General features: G+C 65.3%; 1 protein-coding gene across 6 annotated transcripts; it reads right to left on the reverse strand.

Moving 5' to 3' along the window:
- Positions 1-232: 232 nt before the first annotated feature.
- Positions 233-18,209, reverse strand: LOC311429418 (inosine-5'-monophosphate dehydrogenase 1). Of its 6 annotated transcripts, XM_084540500.1 has the most exons (16): positions 18,153-18,209; positions 15,510-15,608; positions 14,036-14,084; positions 13,670-13,771; positions 11,661-11,735; positions 11,351-11,557; positions 9,586-9,673; positions 6,401-6,600; positions 6,214-6,304; positions 5,311-5,406; positions 5,056-5,199; positions 4,835-4,976; positions 4,597-4,740; positions 1,851-1,934; positions 843-859; positions 233-641 (listed from the first exon to the last, which is right to left on the reverse strand). In XM_084540500.1, the coding sequence occupies exons 1-16, from the start codon at positions 18,170-18,172 to the stop codon at positions 535-537; spliced, it is 1,665 nt and encodes a 554-aa protein (XP_084396626.1). In that variant the 5' UTR covers positions 18,173-18,209; the 3' UTR covers positions 233-534. The 6 variants fall into 6 exon arrangements, with proteins under 6 accessions (XP_084396626.1, XP_084396625.1, XP_084396623.1 ...); XM_084540499.1 differs by having other exon boundaries at positions 5,056-5,406; positions 13,670-13,744; positions 14,039-14,084; XM_084540497.1 differs by having other exon boundaries at positions 5,056-5,406; positions 14,039-14,084.
- Between the last annotated feature and the right edge of the window lie 523 nt (positions 18,210-18,732).

An 18,732-nucleotide genomic window follows, 5' to 3' on the forward strand; every position in this document is an offset into this window, starting at 1 on the left:
GCAAGGCTGTGCAAGGCTGTGCAGGGGCATGCCTGGTGTGCAAAGCTGTGCCAGAGCATGCTGGGCTGCACCGTGAGCGTGCAAACACCCACCCATCTTGTGTGCTCCCCCCCCCCCATGGTGCAAGCCCCCCCCTCCCAGGTCCCTCTGTGCCCCCCCTCCCTGCACCCCCCCCCCCAGTGTCACGAAGCTGGGGGTCCCGGGCGGGGGGACAGATGCATGCACAGCCACGGATGCTCCAGGTCTTTATTTGTGGCCCCTCCGGGGACCCCCCCGGACCCCCCCCAGCTCAGAGCCTGTCCCTAAGTGCCCGAGGGGCTGCAAGGGGGGGGGGGTCCAATGCCCCCCCCCCCAAAACAGGAAGGGGGGTGGCGAAACTGGGGGGGTGCAAGCAGCGGACTACGTCCTACGCGCCCCTACAGGGCACAGCACCCCTGGGGGGGGGACCCAAGGGGGGGTGGGGGGGTCCCGGCCCCCCCCGCTGCCGAGGGGTCCAGCCCCGGCGCGGCGCCGCCGTCCCGGTGCTGCCGGTGCCTAGCGGCAGGGGGGGGGCTGGGTGGTGGTGGGGGGGGGGGGCACAGGGGGGGGCCCGGCGGGGACCCCCCCTCGCAGCCCCTCCTCAGTGCAGCCGCTTCTGGTAACTGCGGGGGGGGGGGGACACAAAGCGGGGAGGGGGGGGTTAGTGGGGGGCGGTGGGGGGGTTAAGGACCCCCCCCCATGCCCCCCCCCCAGAGGCTGGCACCCCCCAGATCCTGGTGGTGGGGGGTGGGGAGGGGAGGGGGGGGGATGGGAGGGGGGGGTGGGGGGGATGGGGAGCCCCCCCACGACCCCCCCGTACTTACATGGCAGCACCGTGACGCTGTGGGGGGGCGGCAGCAGGGGAGAGAAGGGACAAGGTCACCAAGGTCACGACCCCACCATGACCCCCCCCCATGCAGAGGGGGTCCCCCGGGAGGCGGGGCCGCCAGAAAGCCCCGCCCCCGCCCAGTAGTCCCGCCCCCAGCCCCGCCCTTATCAGCCCCACCCTCCTAAGCCCCGCCCAGGGGGGTGTGGCCAGCAGGAGGCACCGTGTGGCCAGTGGGCTGCCAGCCAGCCAATCAGCATGCAGGAAGGCCAATTAGCATGCAGGCAGCCAATCAGCGAGCAGAACAACCAATCAGCATGCAGAACAACCAATCAGCGCCCTGGCAGCCGATGTGCATCCAGTCCAGCCAATCAGCACGCAGAACGGCCAGCCAGCATCCAGCCTGGCCAATCAGCATCCAAGCCCAGAGACCAACACCTCCACCAGCCAATCAGCACCCAAGGCTACACTCCCAGCCAGCCAATCACATCGCAGCCAGCCAACCAGCATCGCTCCCAGCCAGCCAATCACATCGCAGGCTGCCCGCCGCCCAGCCAACCAGCGCATCCTTCAGCCAATCAGCAGACGACCTGGCTGGCTGGCTAGCCCCGCCCCCTGCCTGAAACCCCGCCCCCTGCCCGAAGCCACGCCCCCTTTATAGACCCCACCTCCTACCAGAACCCCCACCAAGCCCCGCCTCCCTTTCCATAAGCCCCACCCATTTCCACAAACCCCACCCACTTCCCCAAACCCCGCCCTTTCCATAAGCCACGCCCAGTTCCAAACCCCAAAGCCCCGCCCCTCTCCCAAGCCCCGCCCCCTGATGCCCCCCCCCAGCCCCAGGGCCCCAATGCAGGATCTGAGCTGCCCCCCCCCACCCCTCCCCCCCCTCGGACCCCCCCTCTCCCAGGTGACCCCCCTTGGGGTGCCCCCCCCCACCCCACCCCAGGACCCCCCCCCCCACACCCTGGGACCCCCTCCCCGTCCCCGGGGGGGGGTCACTCACGCGTGCAGGCCGTGCGCCCCCCCCTCGGGCTGTGGGGCCATGGTGCGCTTCTCGAACTTCAGCTCCCCCGAGTACATCATGGACCTGGGGGGGCACCGCGGGCACCGTGACCCCCCCCCTCCCCGTCACCCCCAAGGGGGCTGGGGGGGTCCCCGTGGTCCTTGGGGGGGGTCTCCGTGCTCCCCGTCACCCCCAGGGTCCCCAAAATCCCCGTGGTCCCAATCATCTCCGGGGCCCCCAGGGTCCTTCTGGGGTCCCCGTGGTCCCCGTCACCCCAGGGTCCCCAAGTCCCTCTGGTCCCTGTCACCCCCATGGTTCCCAAAGTCCCCGTTGTCCCCAGAGTCCCCGTTGTCCTTGTGGTCCCCATCATCCCCAGGGTCCTTATGGGGTCCCCTCGCTCCCTGTCACCCCCAGGGTCCCCACGGTACCCAAAGTCCCCTGTGGTCCCCAAGGTCCCCACGCTCCATTACCCCCTGGGCCCCTGTGGTCCCCAGGGTCCTTATGGGGTCCCCGTGCTCCCCGTCATCCCCAGGGTCCCCATGGCACTCAAAATCCCCGGGTCCCCAAGGTCCCTGTGTCTCTGTGGTCCCCAAGGTCCCCATGGCCCCAAGATCCCCGTGTCCCCAAGGTCCAAGTTCTCCATGGTCCCCAGGGTCCCCAATGTCCCCATGTCCCCATGGCCCCAAGATCCCCATGTCCCCAGGGTCTCTATGGTCCCCGAGGTCCCCATGGCCCCAAGGTCCCAGTGGTCCCTGTGTCCCCAAGACCTAAGGTCCCCATGTTCTCAAGGTCCCCAAGGTCCCTGTGTTCCCACGGCCCCAGGACCCCTGTGACCCCAATATGCCCATGTCCCCAAGGTCCCCATGTCCTCACAGTCCCCATGGTCCCCATGTCCCCAAGGTCCCTGTGTCTCCAACGTTCCCAAGGTCCCTGTGTCCTCACAGTCCCCATGGTCCCCAAGGTCCCCATGTCCCCAAGGTCCCCCAAGGTGCCCATGGTCCCTCTCCATGTCCCCAAGGTCCCCAGCAGTCCCCTTGTCCCCAAGACCCAAGGTCCCCAAGATCCCCGTGTCCTCATGTCCCAAAGGTCCCCGTGTCCCCAAGGTCCCTGTGTTCCCATGTCCCGAGGACCCCCGTGTCCCCATGGTCCCCCTGTTCCCATGTCCCCAAGGTGCCCATGGTACCCACATCCCCAAGGTCCCCATGTTCCCAGGATCCCTGTGTCCCCAAGGTGCCCATGTCCCCACGGTCCCCCTGTTCCCATGTCCCCAAGATCCCCATGTCCTCAAGGCGCCCATGGTACCCACATCCCCAAGGTCCCCATGGTCCCTCCCCATGTCCCCAAGGTCCCCATGTCCCTAACATCCCCGTGTCCCCAAGGTCCCCATGGCCTCTATGGTCCCTGTGTCCCCAAGACCCAAGGTCTCCATGGTCCCCAAGGTCCCCGTGTTCCCATGTCCCCAGGACCCCGTGTCCCCAAGGTGCCCATGTCCCCATGATACCTGTGTCCCAAAGGTCCCCAAGGTCCCCAGATCCCCAAGGTCCCCATGGTCCCTCTCCATGTCCCCAAGGTCCCCAACAGTCCCTGTGTCCCCAAGGTGCCCATGGTACCCACATCCCCACGGTCCCCAACAGTCCCCCTGTCCCCAAAGTCCCTGTGTCCCCAAGACCCAAGGTCCCTGTGTCCCCAAGGTCCCCATGTCCCCAAGATCCCTAAAGTCCCCAAGGTCCCCGTGTTCCCATGTCCCCAGGACCCCTGTGTTCCCAAGGTGCCCCTGTTCCCATGTCCCCAAGATCCCTCCCCATGTCCCCAAGGTCCCCAGAGTCCCCGTGGTCCCCATGTCCCCAAGGTCCTCAACAGTCCCCATTTCCCCAAAGTCCCCATGCCCTCAAGACCCAAGGTGCCCATATCCCCAAGATCCCCATGTCCCCACGTCCCCAAGGTCCCCATGTCCCCAAGGTCCCAAAGGTCCCCAAGGTGCCCATGGTACCCACATCCCCAAGGTTCCCAAGATCCCCGTGTCCCCAGATCCCCATGTCCCCAGGTCCCCAGGGTCCCCGTGTTCCCAAGGTGCCCCTGTTCCCATGTCCCCAAGATCCCCGTAGGTCCCCAAGGTCCCTCCCCATGTCCCCAAGGTCCCCAACAATCCCCATTTCCCCAAAGTCCCCGTGTCCCCAAGACCCAAGGTGCCCATATCCGCAAGATCCCCGTGTCCCCACGTCCCCAAGGTCTCCGTGTCCCCAAGGTCCCAAAGGTCCCCAAGGTGCCCATGGTACCCACATCCCCAAGGTTCCCAAGATCCCCGTGTCCCCAGATCCCCATGTCCCCAGGTCCCCAGGGTCCCCGTGTTCCCAAGGTGCCCCTGTTCCCATGTCCCCAAGATCCCCGTAGGTCCCCAAGGTCCCTCCCCATGTCCCCAAGGTCCCCAACAATCCCCATTTCCCCAAAGTCCCCCTGTCCCCAAGACCCAAGGTGCCCGTATCCCCAAGATCCCCGTGTCCCCACGTCCCCAGTGTCCCCAGATCCCCGTGTCCCCACGTCCCCAAGGTCCCCGTGTCCCCAAGGTCCCAAAGGTCCCCAAGGTGCCCATGGTACCCACATCCCCAAGGTTCCCAAGATCCCTGTGTACCCAGATCCCCGTGTCCCCAAGACCCAAGGTGCCCATATCCCCAAGATCCCCGTGTCCCCACGTCCCCGAGGTCCCCGTGTCCCCACGTCCCCGAGGTCCCCGTGTCCCCGCGCTCACCGCAGCAGGGAGAGGCTGCGGGCGCCGATGTCCTGGCAGCCGTGCTGGATGCCGGCGATGAGGTAGGGCACGAACTTGTGGATGGAGCCCTTGTCCTGCACCGAGCCCGACACCCCCTGCGCCACCTTCACCGGGTCACCCTCGCTGCGGGGACGGCCGACGGGGCTCAGGGCCGGCCGGGGGGGTGGGCAGTGACCCCGGGACCCCCTCCCCAAAAAAAAAAACCCACCCCACAGACCTGAAGTAGCGCTTCTGGCTGCCGCCCTGCTCCATGGCGTCGAGTGAGCCCATGCCGCGGTACTTCTTCAACCGCACGCCCTCCGAGAAGAAATACTCGCCCGGCGCCTCGGTGGTGGCCGCCAGCAGCGACCCCATCATCACTGCGGGGTGGGGGCGCAGCCGTGACCCTGTCCCCGTGTCCCGTGTGTCCCACCACCCCCCCCCCGGGACCCCGCTCACCCGTGGAGGCGCCCAGCGCCAGCGCCTTCACCACGTGCCCCACGGTGCGGATGCCGCCGTCGGCGATGACGGGCACCCCGAAGCGCCGCGCGTACTCGGCCACCTTGTAGACGGCCGTGCCCTGGGGGCGGCCGCACGCCATCACTGGTGGGGGGGGGAGGTGGGGTGGGGGGGGCACACATACACATACAGAGGTGGGTCGGGGGGAGGCGTGGGGGGGGGATTTGGGGGGCTCTGGGGGGGGCCCCCGCGCACCTTCCTGGGTGATGCAGATGGAGCCGCAGCCCATGCCCACGCGCAGGGCGTCCACGCCGGCGTCGATGAGGTTCTTGGCTTGGGCTGCTGTCACCACTGCGTGGTGTCCCGTGGGGACGCGGTGCGTGTCACGGGGTGGGGACGGAGCCCCCCACCCACCCCAAATGTTGCCCCACAGCATCCCCAGCCCAGCCCCACGGTGCCACAATTGCGCACCCCAATCGTCCCCCTGTTCTGCTCAATGCCCCACGGTGCCCCATCCCCTGCCCCGCTGCCAGCCCCTCAGCACCCCAAATCTGCACCCCCCAGCACCCCAAAAGCTGCCCCACTGCCAGCCCCATGGCACCCCAACCCATGCACCATGGCACCCCAAACCTCACCCCATGACACACCAATCCTAGCACCATGGCACCCCAACCCCTGCCCCACAGCACCCCAACCTCTGCCCCATGGCACCCCAAACCTTCCCCACTGCCAGCCCCATGGCACCCCGAACCGTGCCCCATGGCACCCCAAACCTCACCCCACGGCACCCCAAATCCCTCCCCACTGCCAGCCCCATGGCACCCCAAACCTCACCCCATGGCACCCCAACCCATGCACCATAGCACCCCAAACCTCACCCCACGGCACCCCAAAATCCTGCCCCATGGCACCCCAAACCCCACGGCACCCCAAACCTCACCCCATAGCACCCCAATCCCCACCCCACAGCACCCCAACCCCTCCCCACTGCCACCCCCATGGCGCCCCAACCCATGCACCATAGCACCCCAAACCCCACCCCACGGCACCCCAACCCCTATCCCACAACCCCACAACCCCCCATCGTCCCCACACCCTGTGTGGGATTTCGGGGTGTCGCCCACCCCCCTCACCCCCCCCTCAGCCCCCCACGCTCACCGTTGCCCCCGATGACCTGCAGCTCGGGGTACTTCTGCTTGATGTAGTGGATCATGGCCACCTGGTACACCGAGTTCCCCTGCGACGAGTCCTGCGGGGGCGCACGGACGGGGACGTCGCGGGGCGCACGAAACCCCCCAAAACAACCTTCCCGGTGACCCCGTGACCCCGTGACCCCCCCACCCACCAGCACCACCACGTCGACGCGGGCTTGCACCAGTAGGTCCAGGCGGTATTTGTCGTCCTCGCGCGTGCCCAGGGCGGCCCCGCAGAGCAGCTGCTTGCGCGCGTCCTTGGAGGCCAGCGGGAAGTCGCGGTTCTTCTGCAGGTCGCTGCGCGCGATGATGGCCACCAGCTCGTCGCTCTCGTTGACGATGGGCAGCTTGCCTGGTTGGGGTTTGGGGTCAGGGTTTGGGGTTTGAGTTGGGGATGGCGCTTGGGATGGGACTTGGGGTTGGGGATGGGGTTTGGGGTCAGGGTTTGGGGTTGGGGATGGGGTTTGGGGTCAGGGTTTGGGGTTTGGGGTCAGGGTTTGGGGTTGGGGATGGGGTTTGGGGTTAGGGATGGGGTTTGGGGTCAGGGTTTGGGGTTGGAGATGGGGTTTGGGGTCGGGGATGGGGTTTGGGATGGGGTTTGGGGTCAGGGTTTGGGGTTGGGGATGGGGTTTGGGGTCAGGGTTTGGGGTCGGGGATGGGGTTTGGGGTCAGGGTTTGGGGTCGGGGATGGGGTTTGGGGTCAGGGTTTGGGGTTGGGGATGGGGTTTGGGGTTGGGGATGGGGTTTCGGGTCAAGGATGGGGTTTGGGGTCAGGGATGGGGTCAGGGTCAGGGTTTGAGATGGGGTTTGGGTTCAGGGTTTGGGGTTGGAGATGGGGTTTGGGGTTGGGGATGGGGTTTGGGGTCAGGGTTTGGGGTTGGGGATGGGGTTTGGGGTGGGATTTGGGGTTGGGGATGGGGTTTGGGGTCAGGGTTTGGGGTTGGGGATGGGGTTTGGGGTCAGGGTTTGGGGTTGGGAATGGGGTTTGGGTTCAGGGTTTGGGGTTGGAGATGGGGTTTCGGGTCAAGGATGGGGTTTGGGGTCAGGGTTTGGGGTTGGAGATGGGGTTTGGGGTCAAGGATGGGGTTTGGGGTCAGGGTTTGGGGTCGGGGATGGGGTTTGGGGTCGGGGTTTGGGGTTGGAGATGGAGTCAGGGTTTGGGGATGAGGTTTGGGGTGGGATTTGGGGTCAGGGTTTGGGGTTGGAGATGGGGTTTGGGGTGGGATTTGGGGTTGGAGATGGGGTTTGGGGTGGGATTTGGGGTTGGAGATGGGGTTTGGGGTTGGGGATAGGGTTTGGGGTCAGGGTTTGGGGTTGGAGATGGGGTTTGGGGTCAGGGTTTGGGGTTGGGGATGGGGTTTGGGGTCAGGGTTTGGGGTTGGAGATGGGGTTTGGGGTCAGGGTTTGGGGTTGGAGATGGGGTTTGGGGTCAGGGTTTGGGGTTGGAGATGGGGTTTGGGGTTGGGGATAGGGTTTGGGGTCAGGGGTTGGGGTTGGGGATGGGGTTTGGGGTCAAGGATGGGGTTTGGGGTGGGATTTGGGGTTGGAGATAGGGTTTGGGGTCAGGGTTTGGGGTTGGAGATGGGGTTTGGGGTCAGGGTTGGCACTTGGGGTTGGGGATGGGGTCAGGGTTGGGGTTTGAGATGGGGTTTGGGGTTGGGGATGGGGTTTGGGGTCAGCACTTGGGGTGGGCATTTGAGGTTCAGGGTCGGTGCATGGGGTCGGGGATGGGATTTGGGGTCGGGGATAGGGTTTGGGATGGGATTTGGGGTTGGGGATGGGGTTTGGGGTCAGGGTTTGGGGTTGGAGATGGGGTTTGGGGTTGGGGATGGGGTTTGGGGTCAGGGTTTGGGGTTGGGGATGGGGTTTGGGGTCAGGGTTTGGGGTTGGGGATGGGGTTGGGGGTTGGGGATGGGGTTTGGGGTCAGGGTTTGGGGTTGGAGATGGGGTCAGGGTTTGGGGATGAGGTTTGGGGTGGGATTTGGGGTCAGGGTTTGGGGTTGGAGATGGGGTTTGGGGTGGGATTTGGGGTTGGAGATGGGGTTTGGGGTTGGGGATAGGGTTTGGGGTCAGGGTTTGGGGTTGGAGATGGGGTTTGGGGTCAGGGTTTGGGGTTGGGGATGGGGTTTGGGGTCAGGGTTTGGGGTTGGAGATGGGGTTTGGGGTCAAGGATGGGGTTTGGGGTCAGGGTTTGGGGTTGGAGATGGGGTTTGGGGTGGGATTTGGGGTTGGAGATGGGGTTTGGGGTTGGGGATAGGGTTTGGGGTCAGGGTTTGGGGTTGGAGATGGGGTTTGGGGTCAGGGTTTGGGGTTGGGGATGGGGTTTGGGGTCAGGGTTTGGGGTTGGAGATGGGGTTTGGGGTCAAGGATGGGGTTTGGGGTCAGGGTTTGGGGTTGGAGATGGGGTTTGGGGTCAGGGTTTGGGGTTGGAGATGGGGTTTGGGGTTGGGGATAGGGTTTGGGGTCAGGGTTTGGGGTTGGGGATGAGGTTTGGGGTCAGGGTTTGGGGTTGGAGATGGGGTCAGGGTTTGGGGATGAGGTTTGGGGTGGGATTTGGGGTCAGGGTTTGGGGTTGGAGATGGGATTTGGGGTTGGGGATAGGGTTTGGGGTTGGAGACGGGGTTTGGGGTTGGAGACGGGGTTTGGGGTCGGGGTTTGGGGTTGGAGATGAGGTTTCGGGTCAAGGATGGAGTTTGGGGTCAGAAATGGCGTCAGGGATGGGGTCCAGGGTTTGAGATGGGGTTTGAGGTTGGGGATGGCACTTGGGATGGGATTTGGGGTCGGGGTTGGCGCTTGGGGTGGGCGTTTGGGGTTCAGGGTTGGTGCATGGGGTCGGGGATGGCGTCAGGGATGGGGTTTGGGGCCAGTGTTTGGGGTTGGGGTTGAGGTCAGGGTTTGAGATGGAGTTTGGGGTCAGGGATGGGGTTTGGGGTCAGGGTCAGGACTTCAGATGGGGTTTGGGGTCGGAGATGGCGTCAGGGATGGGGTTCGGGGTCGGGGATGGGGTTGAGGTCGGGGTTTGAGATGGGGTTTGGGGTTGGCATTTGGGGTCGGGGTTTGGGGTCAGGGTTGGTGCTTGGGATGGGGTCGGCACTTGGGGTTGGCGATGGCGTCAGGGTTGGGGTTTGGGGTTGGGTTGGGGTCGGGGATGGGGTCAGGGTCAGCGCTTGGGATGAGGTCTGGGGCCGGGGATGGGGTTGAGGTTTGGGGTCAGGGTTGGGGATGGTGTTTGGGGTCGGCGCTTGGGGTCAGGGTCGGTGCTTGGGATGGGGTTGGGGGTCGGGGTCAGGGTCAGCACTTGGGGTCAGGGTTTGGGGTCAGGGTTTGGGGTGGGTACCTTTCTTGCTGCGCTGTAGGATCTCGTTGGCTTCCTTGAGGGTGACGCCGGCCGGGGCCACCACCAGGTCGTTGCGTTTGGTCATCACCTGCGGGAGGGGGGCCGGGGGCACCGGGGAGATGGGGAACCCCAAGGGGACCCGTGTGGCCCCACAACACCGCCCATCCTGCATCCTGACCCATCCCATCCCATCCCCACCCCATCCCATCCCCATCCCCTCCCTCTCCTCATCCAATCCTGATCCCATCCCCATCCCTATCCCCAATCCCATCCCTATCCCATTCCCTTCCTCTCCCCAATCCCATTTCATTCCCATCCCATCCCTCTCCCCATCCCATATCCCCAAGCCATCCCACATTCCCATCCCATCCCAATCCAAATCCCAATCCCATCCCCATCCCATAACCTCATCCCCATCCCATCCCTACCCTGTTCCCATCCCATATCCCTGTCTCCATCCCCATCCCCTTCCCAATCCCATCCCAAACCCATCCCCAATCCCTCCCCCCAACCCATCCCATATCCCAATCCCACCCCATCCCTAGCCATCCCATATCCCCATCCCATCCCCTCCCACCCCCATCCCATCCCATTCCCATCCCAGACCCCACCCCATCCCTACCCTGTCCCCATCCTACATCCCTGTCTCCATCCCCATCCCATCCTGTCCCTACCCTGTCCCTATCCCATATCCCTGTCTTCATCCCCATCCCATCCCCATCCCGTCCCCATCCCATATCCCTGTCTCCATCTCCATCTTGTCCCCATCCCATATCCCCTACCCAATCCCATCTCCCAATCCCATCCCAAGCCATCTCATATCCCCATCCTGTCCCCTCTTATCCCCATCCCTTCCCATCCCATCCCAATTCCCCAATCCAATTCCCCACCCCAATCCCATTTCCATCCCATCCCAACTCCATCCCCATTCCGTCCCCATCCCATATCCCCACCCCAATTCCCCATCCCATATCCCTGTCTCCATCCCCATCCCAATTCCCCATCCCAATCCCATCCCCTCCCCTCCCCAATCCCATATCCCCATCCCACCCCATCCCAATCCCATACCCTCATCCCCATCCCACCCCATCCCCTCCCCAATCCCACCCCAATTCCCCACCCCAATCCCATTTCCATCCCATCCCCACCCCATATCCCCATCTCCATCCCCATCCCATCCCCAATCCCAATTCCCCATCCCAATCCCATAACCCCACCCCATCCCCTCCTGAATTCCCCATTCCAATCCCAACCCCACCCCCTCCCCAATCCCACCCCAATCCCATTTCCATCCCCTCCCCATCCCATACCCTCATCTCCATCCCCATTCCAACTCCATCCCCATCCCCACCCCATATTCCCGTCTCCATCCCCATTCCATCCCCACCCCAATTCCCTGTCCCCATCCCATACCCTCATCCCCATCCCAATCCCATTTCCATCCCACCCCATCCCATCCCGTATCCTCATTCCCATCCCATATCCCTGTCTCCATCCCCATTCCGTCCCCATCCCATATCCCCACCCCAATTCCCCATCCCCATCCCATATCCTCATCCCCAATCCCCATCCCAATCCCATTTCCATCCCACCCCATCCCCTCCCCAATCCCACCCCAATTCCCCACCCCAATCCCATTTCCATCCCCTCCCCATCCCATCCCCTCCTCTCCATCCCCATTCCAACTCCATCCCCATCCCCACCCCATATCCCTGTCTCCATCCCCACCCCATACCCCCCCCCCGACCCCATATCCCCCCCCCACCTGGCTGAGGTGCGTGCCGCGCTCCCTGTGGGGCAGGAAGTCGATGTCCCTGGAGGTGACGATCCCCTCCAGCCGGCTCCCCATGCGCCCGCTTTGGGTCAGGGGGATCCCCGAAAAACCGTGGCGCACTTTGGCCTCCAGCACGTCCCCCACCGTGTGCGCCGGGCTCAGCACCACCGGCTCCGTGATGAAGCCCTGCTCGAAGCGCTGGGGGGGGCACAGGGGGGGCGATGGCGGGGTCAGGGAGGGGCGATCCCAAAGGGTTATGGGGTCGTTGGGGTGGGTTTGGGGTCTCGCGCCCCCTTTTTACCTTGACTTTGCGCACTTCGTTGGCCTGGAACTCGGGGGTGCAGTTGTGGTGGATGATGCCGATGCCGCCCATCAGCTGGGGGGGGGGGCAGCAGGGGGCACAGTGGCAACGGGGGGGGGGGGGGGCCCCCCCCGCCCTGCGCCCCCAAAGTGTAAAGTGATGGGCACCCCGACCCCGCACCCCAAACCGGGCAGGGGGACACCTCAAGGCCATAAAGTGATGGGCACCCCGACCCCGCACCCCCGAAATGTGCACCCCCCCCACCCAACCACACCAACCCTGCACCACCCCAAAACCATAAAGTGATGGGCACCCCGACCCCACACCCCAAACTGGGCAGGGGGGACACCCCAATACCATAAAGTGATGGGCACCCCGACCCCAAACCAGGTGGGGGGGCACCCCAAATGTGCACCCCAATACCATAAAGTGATGGGCACCCCAACCCCAAACCAGGCAGGGGGGCACCCCAAATTGTAAAGCGATGGGCACCCCAAATGTGCACCCCAAAACCATAAAGTGATGGGCACCCCAACCCCGTACCCCAAATGGGGTGGGGGGACACCCCAATACCATAAAGTGATGGGCACCCCGACCCTGCACCCCCAAAATGTGCATGCCCCCCAAACCACACAGCGTAGGCACCCCAACCCTGCACCACCCCAAAGCGTAAAGTGATGGGCATCCTGACCCCACAACCCAAACTGGGCAGGGGGGGCACCCCAAATGTGCACCCCAAAACCATAAAGTGATGGGCACCCCGTACTCCAAACTGGGCAGGGGGGACACCCCAATCCTGTGCTCTCCAAAACCATAAAGTGATGGGCACCCCGACCCCAAATCAGGTGGGGGGGGAACCCCAAGTTGTAAAGTGATGGGCACCCCAAATGTACACCCCAAAACCATAAAGTGATGGGCACCCCGACCCCACACCCCAAACCTGCATGGGGTGGGCACCAACCAGACTGGGAGGTGGCACCCCAAGTCTGAATCCCCCAAATAACACAGGTGTGGGCACCCCAAACCCACAGAGGGGTGGGCACCCCAACCCCACACCCCCAAACCATACCACGATGGACACCCCGACCCTACACCCCAAACCTGCAGGGTGTGGGCACCCCAAATGCGCACCCCCCAACCAGATGTGTTGGTTACCCCAAATCCATATCCCCCAAAATAACACAGTGGCGAGCACCCCAACCCCACACAGGGGTGAGCACCCCAACCCCACACCCCCAAGCCATAAAGGGATGGGTACCCTGACCCCACACCCCAATCCTGCACAGGGTGGGCACCCCAAATGTGCACCCCCCAACCAGATGGGGTGGGCACCCCAAATCTATAACCCTCCAAAATAACACAGGTGTGGGCACCCCAACCCCATACCCCCAAACCACAACGTGATGGGCACCCTAACCCTACACCCCAAACCCACATAGGGGTGGGCACCCCAAATGCGCACCCCAAACCAGATGTGTTGGTTACCCCAAATCCGTATCCCCCAAAATAACACAGTGGCGAGCACCCCAACCCCACACAGGTGCCAGCACCCCAACCCCACACCCCAAACCATAATGTGATGGGCACCCTAACCCTACACCCCAAACCCACATAGGGGTGGGCACCCCAAATGCACACCCCCAACCAGATGGGGTGGGCACCCCAAAACTGTAACCCCACAAATAACACAGGGGTGAGCACCCCAACTCTACACAGGGATGGGCACCCCAAACCTGCACCTCCAAGCCATAAAGGGATGGGCACCCAGACCCTGCACCCCAATCCTGCATGGGGTGGGCACCCCAAATGCGCACCCCAAACCAGATGGGTTGGTTACCCCAAATCCGTATCCCCCAAAATAACACAGGGGTGAGCACCCCAACCCCACACAGATGCCAGCACCCCAACCCCACACCCCAACCCATAACGTGCTGTGCACCCTGACCCCACACCCACCCCCCCAGCCCCCCAAAATCCCCTTTTCCCCCCGGTGCCCCCCCAAATCTCACCGCCATGGCGATGGCCATATCGGACTCGGTGACCGTGTCCATGGGGGACGAGATGAGCGGGGTCTTCAGCGTGATCTTACGGGTCAGCGCCGACGTCAGGTCCTGGGGGGGCCGAGAGACCCTCTCCTCCCTGCCCCCCCCCCCCCACCCACCGTGGGGACCCACCGGGACCCCCCCCAAAAAAAACCCCAAACCCCCCAACCCATCCCCGTGCCACCCCAAAAGCCCAGGGATGTGGGTATGGGGTCACCCCTCCGCCCCCCGCCCCCAAATCCAAGACACCCCATGGAGTGGGGGGGTCACGGGGACACTTGGGGGGGGGTCCCAGGGGTGTCACCGAGGGGGGGGGACGGGGACAGGACCCACCACCTCGTCAGCCGTGAAGTCGATGAAGCCGGGCAGGATGAGGAAGTCGCTGCGGGGGAGGCATTGGGGTGGGGGGGGGTCACCCATGGGGGTCCCCCCAGCCCTGGCACCCCAAGGGACGTTGGGGGGGACGTGGGGGGGGGGGGGTATGGGGACAGGGGAGCTCATGGCGGGGGGTGTGGGGTGGGGTGGGGACGTTTGGGGTGGTCCCGTGGGGATGTTGGGGTTCAGGGACCACGGTGCCGTACTGGGTGTGGAGTGGGGCTGGGGACCCCCAAACTGGGCTGGGGACCCCTGAACTGGGGACCCCTGAACTGGGCCCAGCTGGGGATCCCCAAACTGGGCTGGGGACCCCTGAACTGGGGAACTCTAAACTGGGCTGGGGACCCCCAAACTGTGTTGGGGATCCTTGGGCCAGGCTGGGGATCCCAAACTGGGCTGGAGACCCCAAATCAGGCTGGGGACCCCCAAAGTGGGGGGCCAAGTTGGGCCCAGCTGGGGACCCCTGAACCGAGCTGGGGACCCTAAACTGGGCCAGGGACCCCCAAACTGAGCCTGGTTGGGGACCCTGGAACTGGGCTGGGGACCCACAAACTGGGCTGGGGACCCCTGAACTGGTTAGGGGACTCCCAAATAGGGTTGGGGACCCCTAGGCTGGGGACCCCCAAACCAGGGCTTGGGACCTCTGGGCCAGGCTGGGGATCCCAAATCAAGCTGGGGACCCCTGAACTGGGGAACCCTAAACCGGGCTGGGGACCCCACACCAGGCTGGGGTCCCCCAAAACAGGGCCCATCTGGGGACCCCTGAACTGAGCTGGGGACCCCAAACTGAGCTGGGGACCCCTGAACTGGGCCCAGCTGGGGACCCTCACACTGGGCTGGGAACCCCCAAACTGAACTGGGGACCCCCAAGCCAAACTGGGGACCCCTGAACTGGGCTGGGAACCCCCGAGCTGGGCTGGGGATCCCAAACTGGGCTGGGGAATCCTAAAGTGGGCTGGGGACCCCTAAACTGGGCTGAGGATCCCTGGACCCAGCTGGGGACCCCCAAACTGGGCTTAAGACCCCCAGGCCAGACTGGGGACCCCTGAACTGGGCTGGGAACCCCCGAGCTGGGCTGGGAACCCATAAACTGGGGAATCCTAAAATGGGCTGGGGACCTCAAACTGGGCCAGGGAACCCTAAACTGGGCTGGGGACCCCCAAACCATGCTGGGAACCCCTGAACCGTGCTGGGGACCCCTGAACCGAGCTGGGAACCCCCAAACTGGGCTGGGACCCCATAAACTGGCTCCCCTTTTGGGGTCCCCCTTTTGGGATCCCCTTGCGCGAGCCCAGGGACCCCAAAACCGGGCTGGGCACCCCCAAACCATACTGGGCACCCCCGAACCGGGCCGTTTGTTGTGGGGTGGTGCAGGGGGGGGGGTGATGGTGCAGGATGGGGTCGTGCCCCCCCCTCCCCATAAACCCCATACTTGTAGGTGAGGCCGTCGGCGGTGGCGAAGAGCTGCTGGGCGCTCAGCCCGTCCTCGGGCACGTAGCCGGTGCCGCCGCTGATCAGGTAGTCGGCCATGCTGGGGGGGGTCACCGGGGGGGGGGGACACCGGTCCTAATCCCAATCCCAGTCCCAATCCCAATCCCGGTCCCAATCCCAGCCCTGATCCCAATCTCGATCCCAATCCCAGTCCCGATCCCAATCCCAGTCCCGGTCCCGGTGCAGGGCGGTGCCGGGAGGGGGGGGGACACCGGTCCCAATCCCAATCCCAGTCCCAATCCCAATCCCGGTCCCAGTCCCAATCCCAATCCCGGTCCCAATCCCAGCCCCGATCCCAATCTCGATCCCAATCCCAGTCCAGGTCCCGGTTCAGGGAGGTGCTGGGGGGGGGGGGCACCGGTCCCAATCCCAATCCCGATCCCAGTCCCAATCCCAGCCCCGATCCCATTCCTGATCCCAATCCCGATGCAGGGTGGTGCCGGGGGGGGATACCGGGGTGGGGGGGGACACCGGTCCCAATCCCAATCCCAGCCCCAATCCCAATCCCGGTCCCAATTCCAGCCCCGATCCCATTCCCGGTGCAGTGCGGAGCCGAGGGGGGGGTATCGGGGGGGGGACACCGGTCCCAATCCCAATCCCAATCCCGATCCCAGCCCCAGCCCCGATCCCAATCCCGATCCCATTCCCGGTGCAGGGCGGTGCCGGGGGGGGGGTTATCGGGGGGGGGGGGGGGCCCGCAGCTCCGCCCCGGGGGAGGCACCGGCGGCCGCCGCAGCCCCCCCCGCGCCTCCCGGCGTGCCCCGGCGCCGCCCCGCTGTGGTCCAGTACGGCCCAGTATGGCCCAGTATGGTCCCGTACGCCCCCCCCCGGCTGCTGCCCCCCAGCCTCGGTAACTCCAGCTGCCTCCCAGTAGCCCCCAGTAAGGCCTGACTGCATCCCAGTAAGCTCCCAGTAGCATCCGGCTGCTGGCTGCCACCCCCCAGTAGCTCCCAGTGTCTCCCAGTGCTTCCAGGTTATGTCCCAGTTCCCTCCTTTTACCTCCCAGTACTTCCCCTGCAAGGCTCCCAGTAAGTCCCAGTGCTTCCAGACCATGCCCCAGTACATCCCAGTGCTGCCCCCACCCCCCAGTAACCCTCAGTACCCCCAGTTCTTCCAGGCCAGTTCCCTCCCAGTACCCCCAGTAGTGCTGGGCCAGCTCCCTGTTCCCCCCTCCAGTATCCCCAGTGTTCCCTCCCCCAACCCCCAGTAACTCCCAGTAACTCCAGCACTGCTGGACCAGTTCCTAGGTCCCAACCAGTAACCCCCAGTCACTCCCAGTCCTGCTGGGCCGGCTCCCAGTTCCTTCCCAGCACCCACCAGTACCAACCCCCCCAGCAACTCCCAGTGACCCCCAGCACTGTTGGGCCAGCTCCCAGTTCCCTCCCAGTATCCCCAGTCTTGTTCCCCCCATCCCCCAGTTCCCTCCCAGTACCCCCAGCCCTGCTGAACCAGCTCCCTCCCCGTTCCCTCCCAGTATCCCCAGTGTTGCTCCCCCCACACCCCAGTACCCCAGGCCCTGCTGGACCAGTTCCCAGTTCCCCCCCAGTAACTCCCACTACCTTCCAGCACTGCTGGACCAGCTCCCAGTTCCCTCCCAGTACCCCAGGCCCTGTTGGACCAGCTCCCAGTTCCCCCCAGTAACTCCCAGTACCCCCCAGCACTGCTGGACCAGCTCCCAGTACCCCCCAGTCCCTCCCAGTATGCCCCTAGCCCTGCTGGACCAGCTCCCAGTCCCCTCCAGTCACTCCCAGTACCCCCCCAGTTCCTTCCTAGTCCCTCTCAGTCCCTCCTAGTCCCCCCCCAATTTCCTCCCAGTACCCCCCAGCCCTGGTAGACCAGCCCCCAGTTCCCCCCAGTCATTCCCAGCGCCCCCCAGTAGTGCTGGACCAGCTCCCAGTTCCCTCCTAGTCCCCCCCAGTCACTCCCAGTGCCCCCCAGTTCCCTCTCAGTACCCCCAAGTTCCCTCCCAGCCCCCCCCCAGTACTCCCCCATCCCTGTTGGACCAGCTCCCAGTTCCCCCCAGTCACTCCCAGTACCTCCCTGTAGTGCTGGATCAGCTCCCATTTCCCTCCTAGTCCCCCCCAGTCCTCCCCAGTTTCCTCCCAGTGCCCCCCAGTCACTCCCAGTGCCCCCCCAGTACTCCCCCAGCCCTGTTGGACCAGCTCCCAGTTTCCCCCAGTCACTCCCAGTGCCCCCCAGTAGTGCTGGACCAGCTCCCAGCTCCCTCCTAGTCCCCCCCAGTCCTCCCCAGTTCCCTCCCAGTGCCCCCCAGTATTCCCCCAACCCTGGCGGACTAGCTCCCAGTTCCCCCCAGTCACTCCCAGTACCTCCCAGCACTGCTGGACCAGCTCCCAGTTCCCTCCTAGTCCCCCCCAGTCACTCCCAGTGCCTCCCAGTTCCCCCCCAGTGCCCCCCAGTCACTCCCAGTACCTCCCAGTAGTGCTGGACCAGCTCCCAGTTCCCTCCCAGTCCCCCCCAGTCACTCCCAGTGCCCCCCAATCCCCCCCCAGCCCTGGCGGACGAGCTCCCAGTTCCCCCCCAGTCCCTCCCAGTCCCTCCCAGTCCCTCCCAGTGCTCCCAGTACCTGTGCCGCCCCTCTCCCATCCCGGTCCCGCAGCGCAGCGGCCCCCGCCCGGGAGGCTCCGCGCCCGGCCCCGCCCGCCCCGCGCCGCTGCGCCAGCCCCGGCCCCGCCCCCGCCGTGACCACGCCCCAGGCCACGCCCCCAATCCCCGCATGACCACACCCACCCACGCCCCAGGCCCCGCCCCCTCCCCGCATGACCACACCCACCCCATGCCACGCCCCCTCCATGCACGACCACACCCACCCACCCTAGGCCACGCCCCCTCCCTGCCCCCGCCCCCGCCCCATCAGCCCAGACCACGCCCCTCCCGCGCTGGCCCCGCCCCTCCAACCCAAGCCCCGCCCCCAGGGCCCGCCCCCCCAGGGGCTTCCCCCAGCTTTGGGGGTGTCCCCGAGCTCGGGGTGCCCCCCCCGGGTCTCTTGGGTGCCCCCCCCCCTTGTTCAGGGCCCCCCCACTATTTTGGGTGCCCCCCCTTGCTCTGGGTGCCCCCCCCCCATTCTGGGTGCCCCCCCCACTATTTTGGGTGCCCCCCCCCTTTATCTGGGTGCCCCCCCTTGCACTAGGTGCCCCCCCTTATTT

Source organism: Aythya ferina (assembly GCF_964211825.1).
Source record: "Aythya ferina genome assembly, contig: HAP1_SCAFFOLD_1010, whole genome shotgun sequence".
NCBI lineage: Eukaryota > Metazoa > Chordata > Aves > Anseriformes > Anatidae > Aythya > Aythya ferina.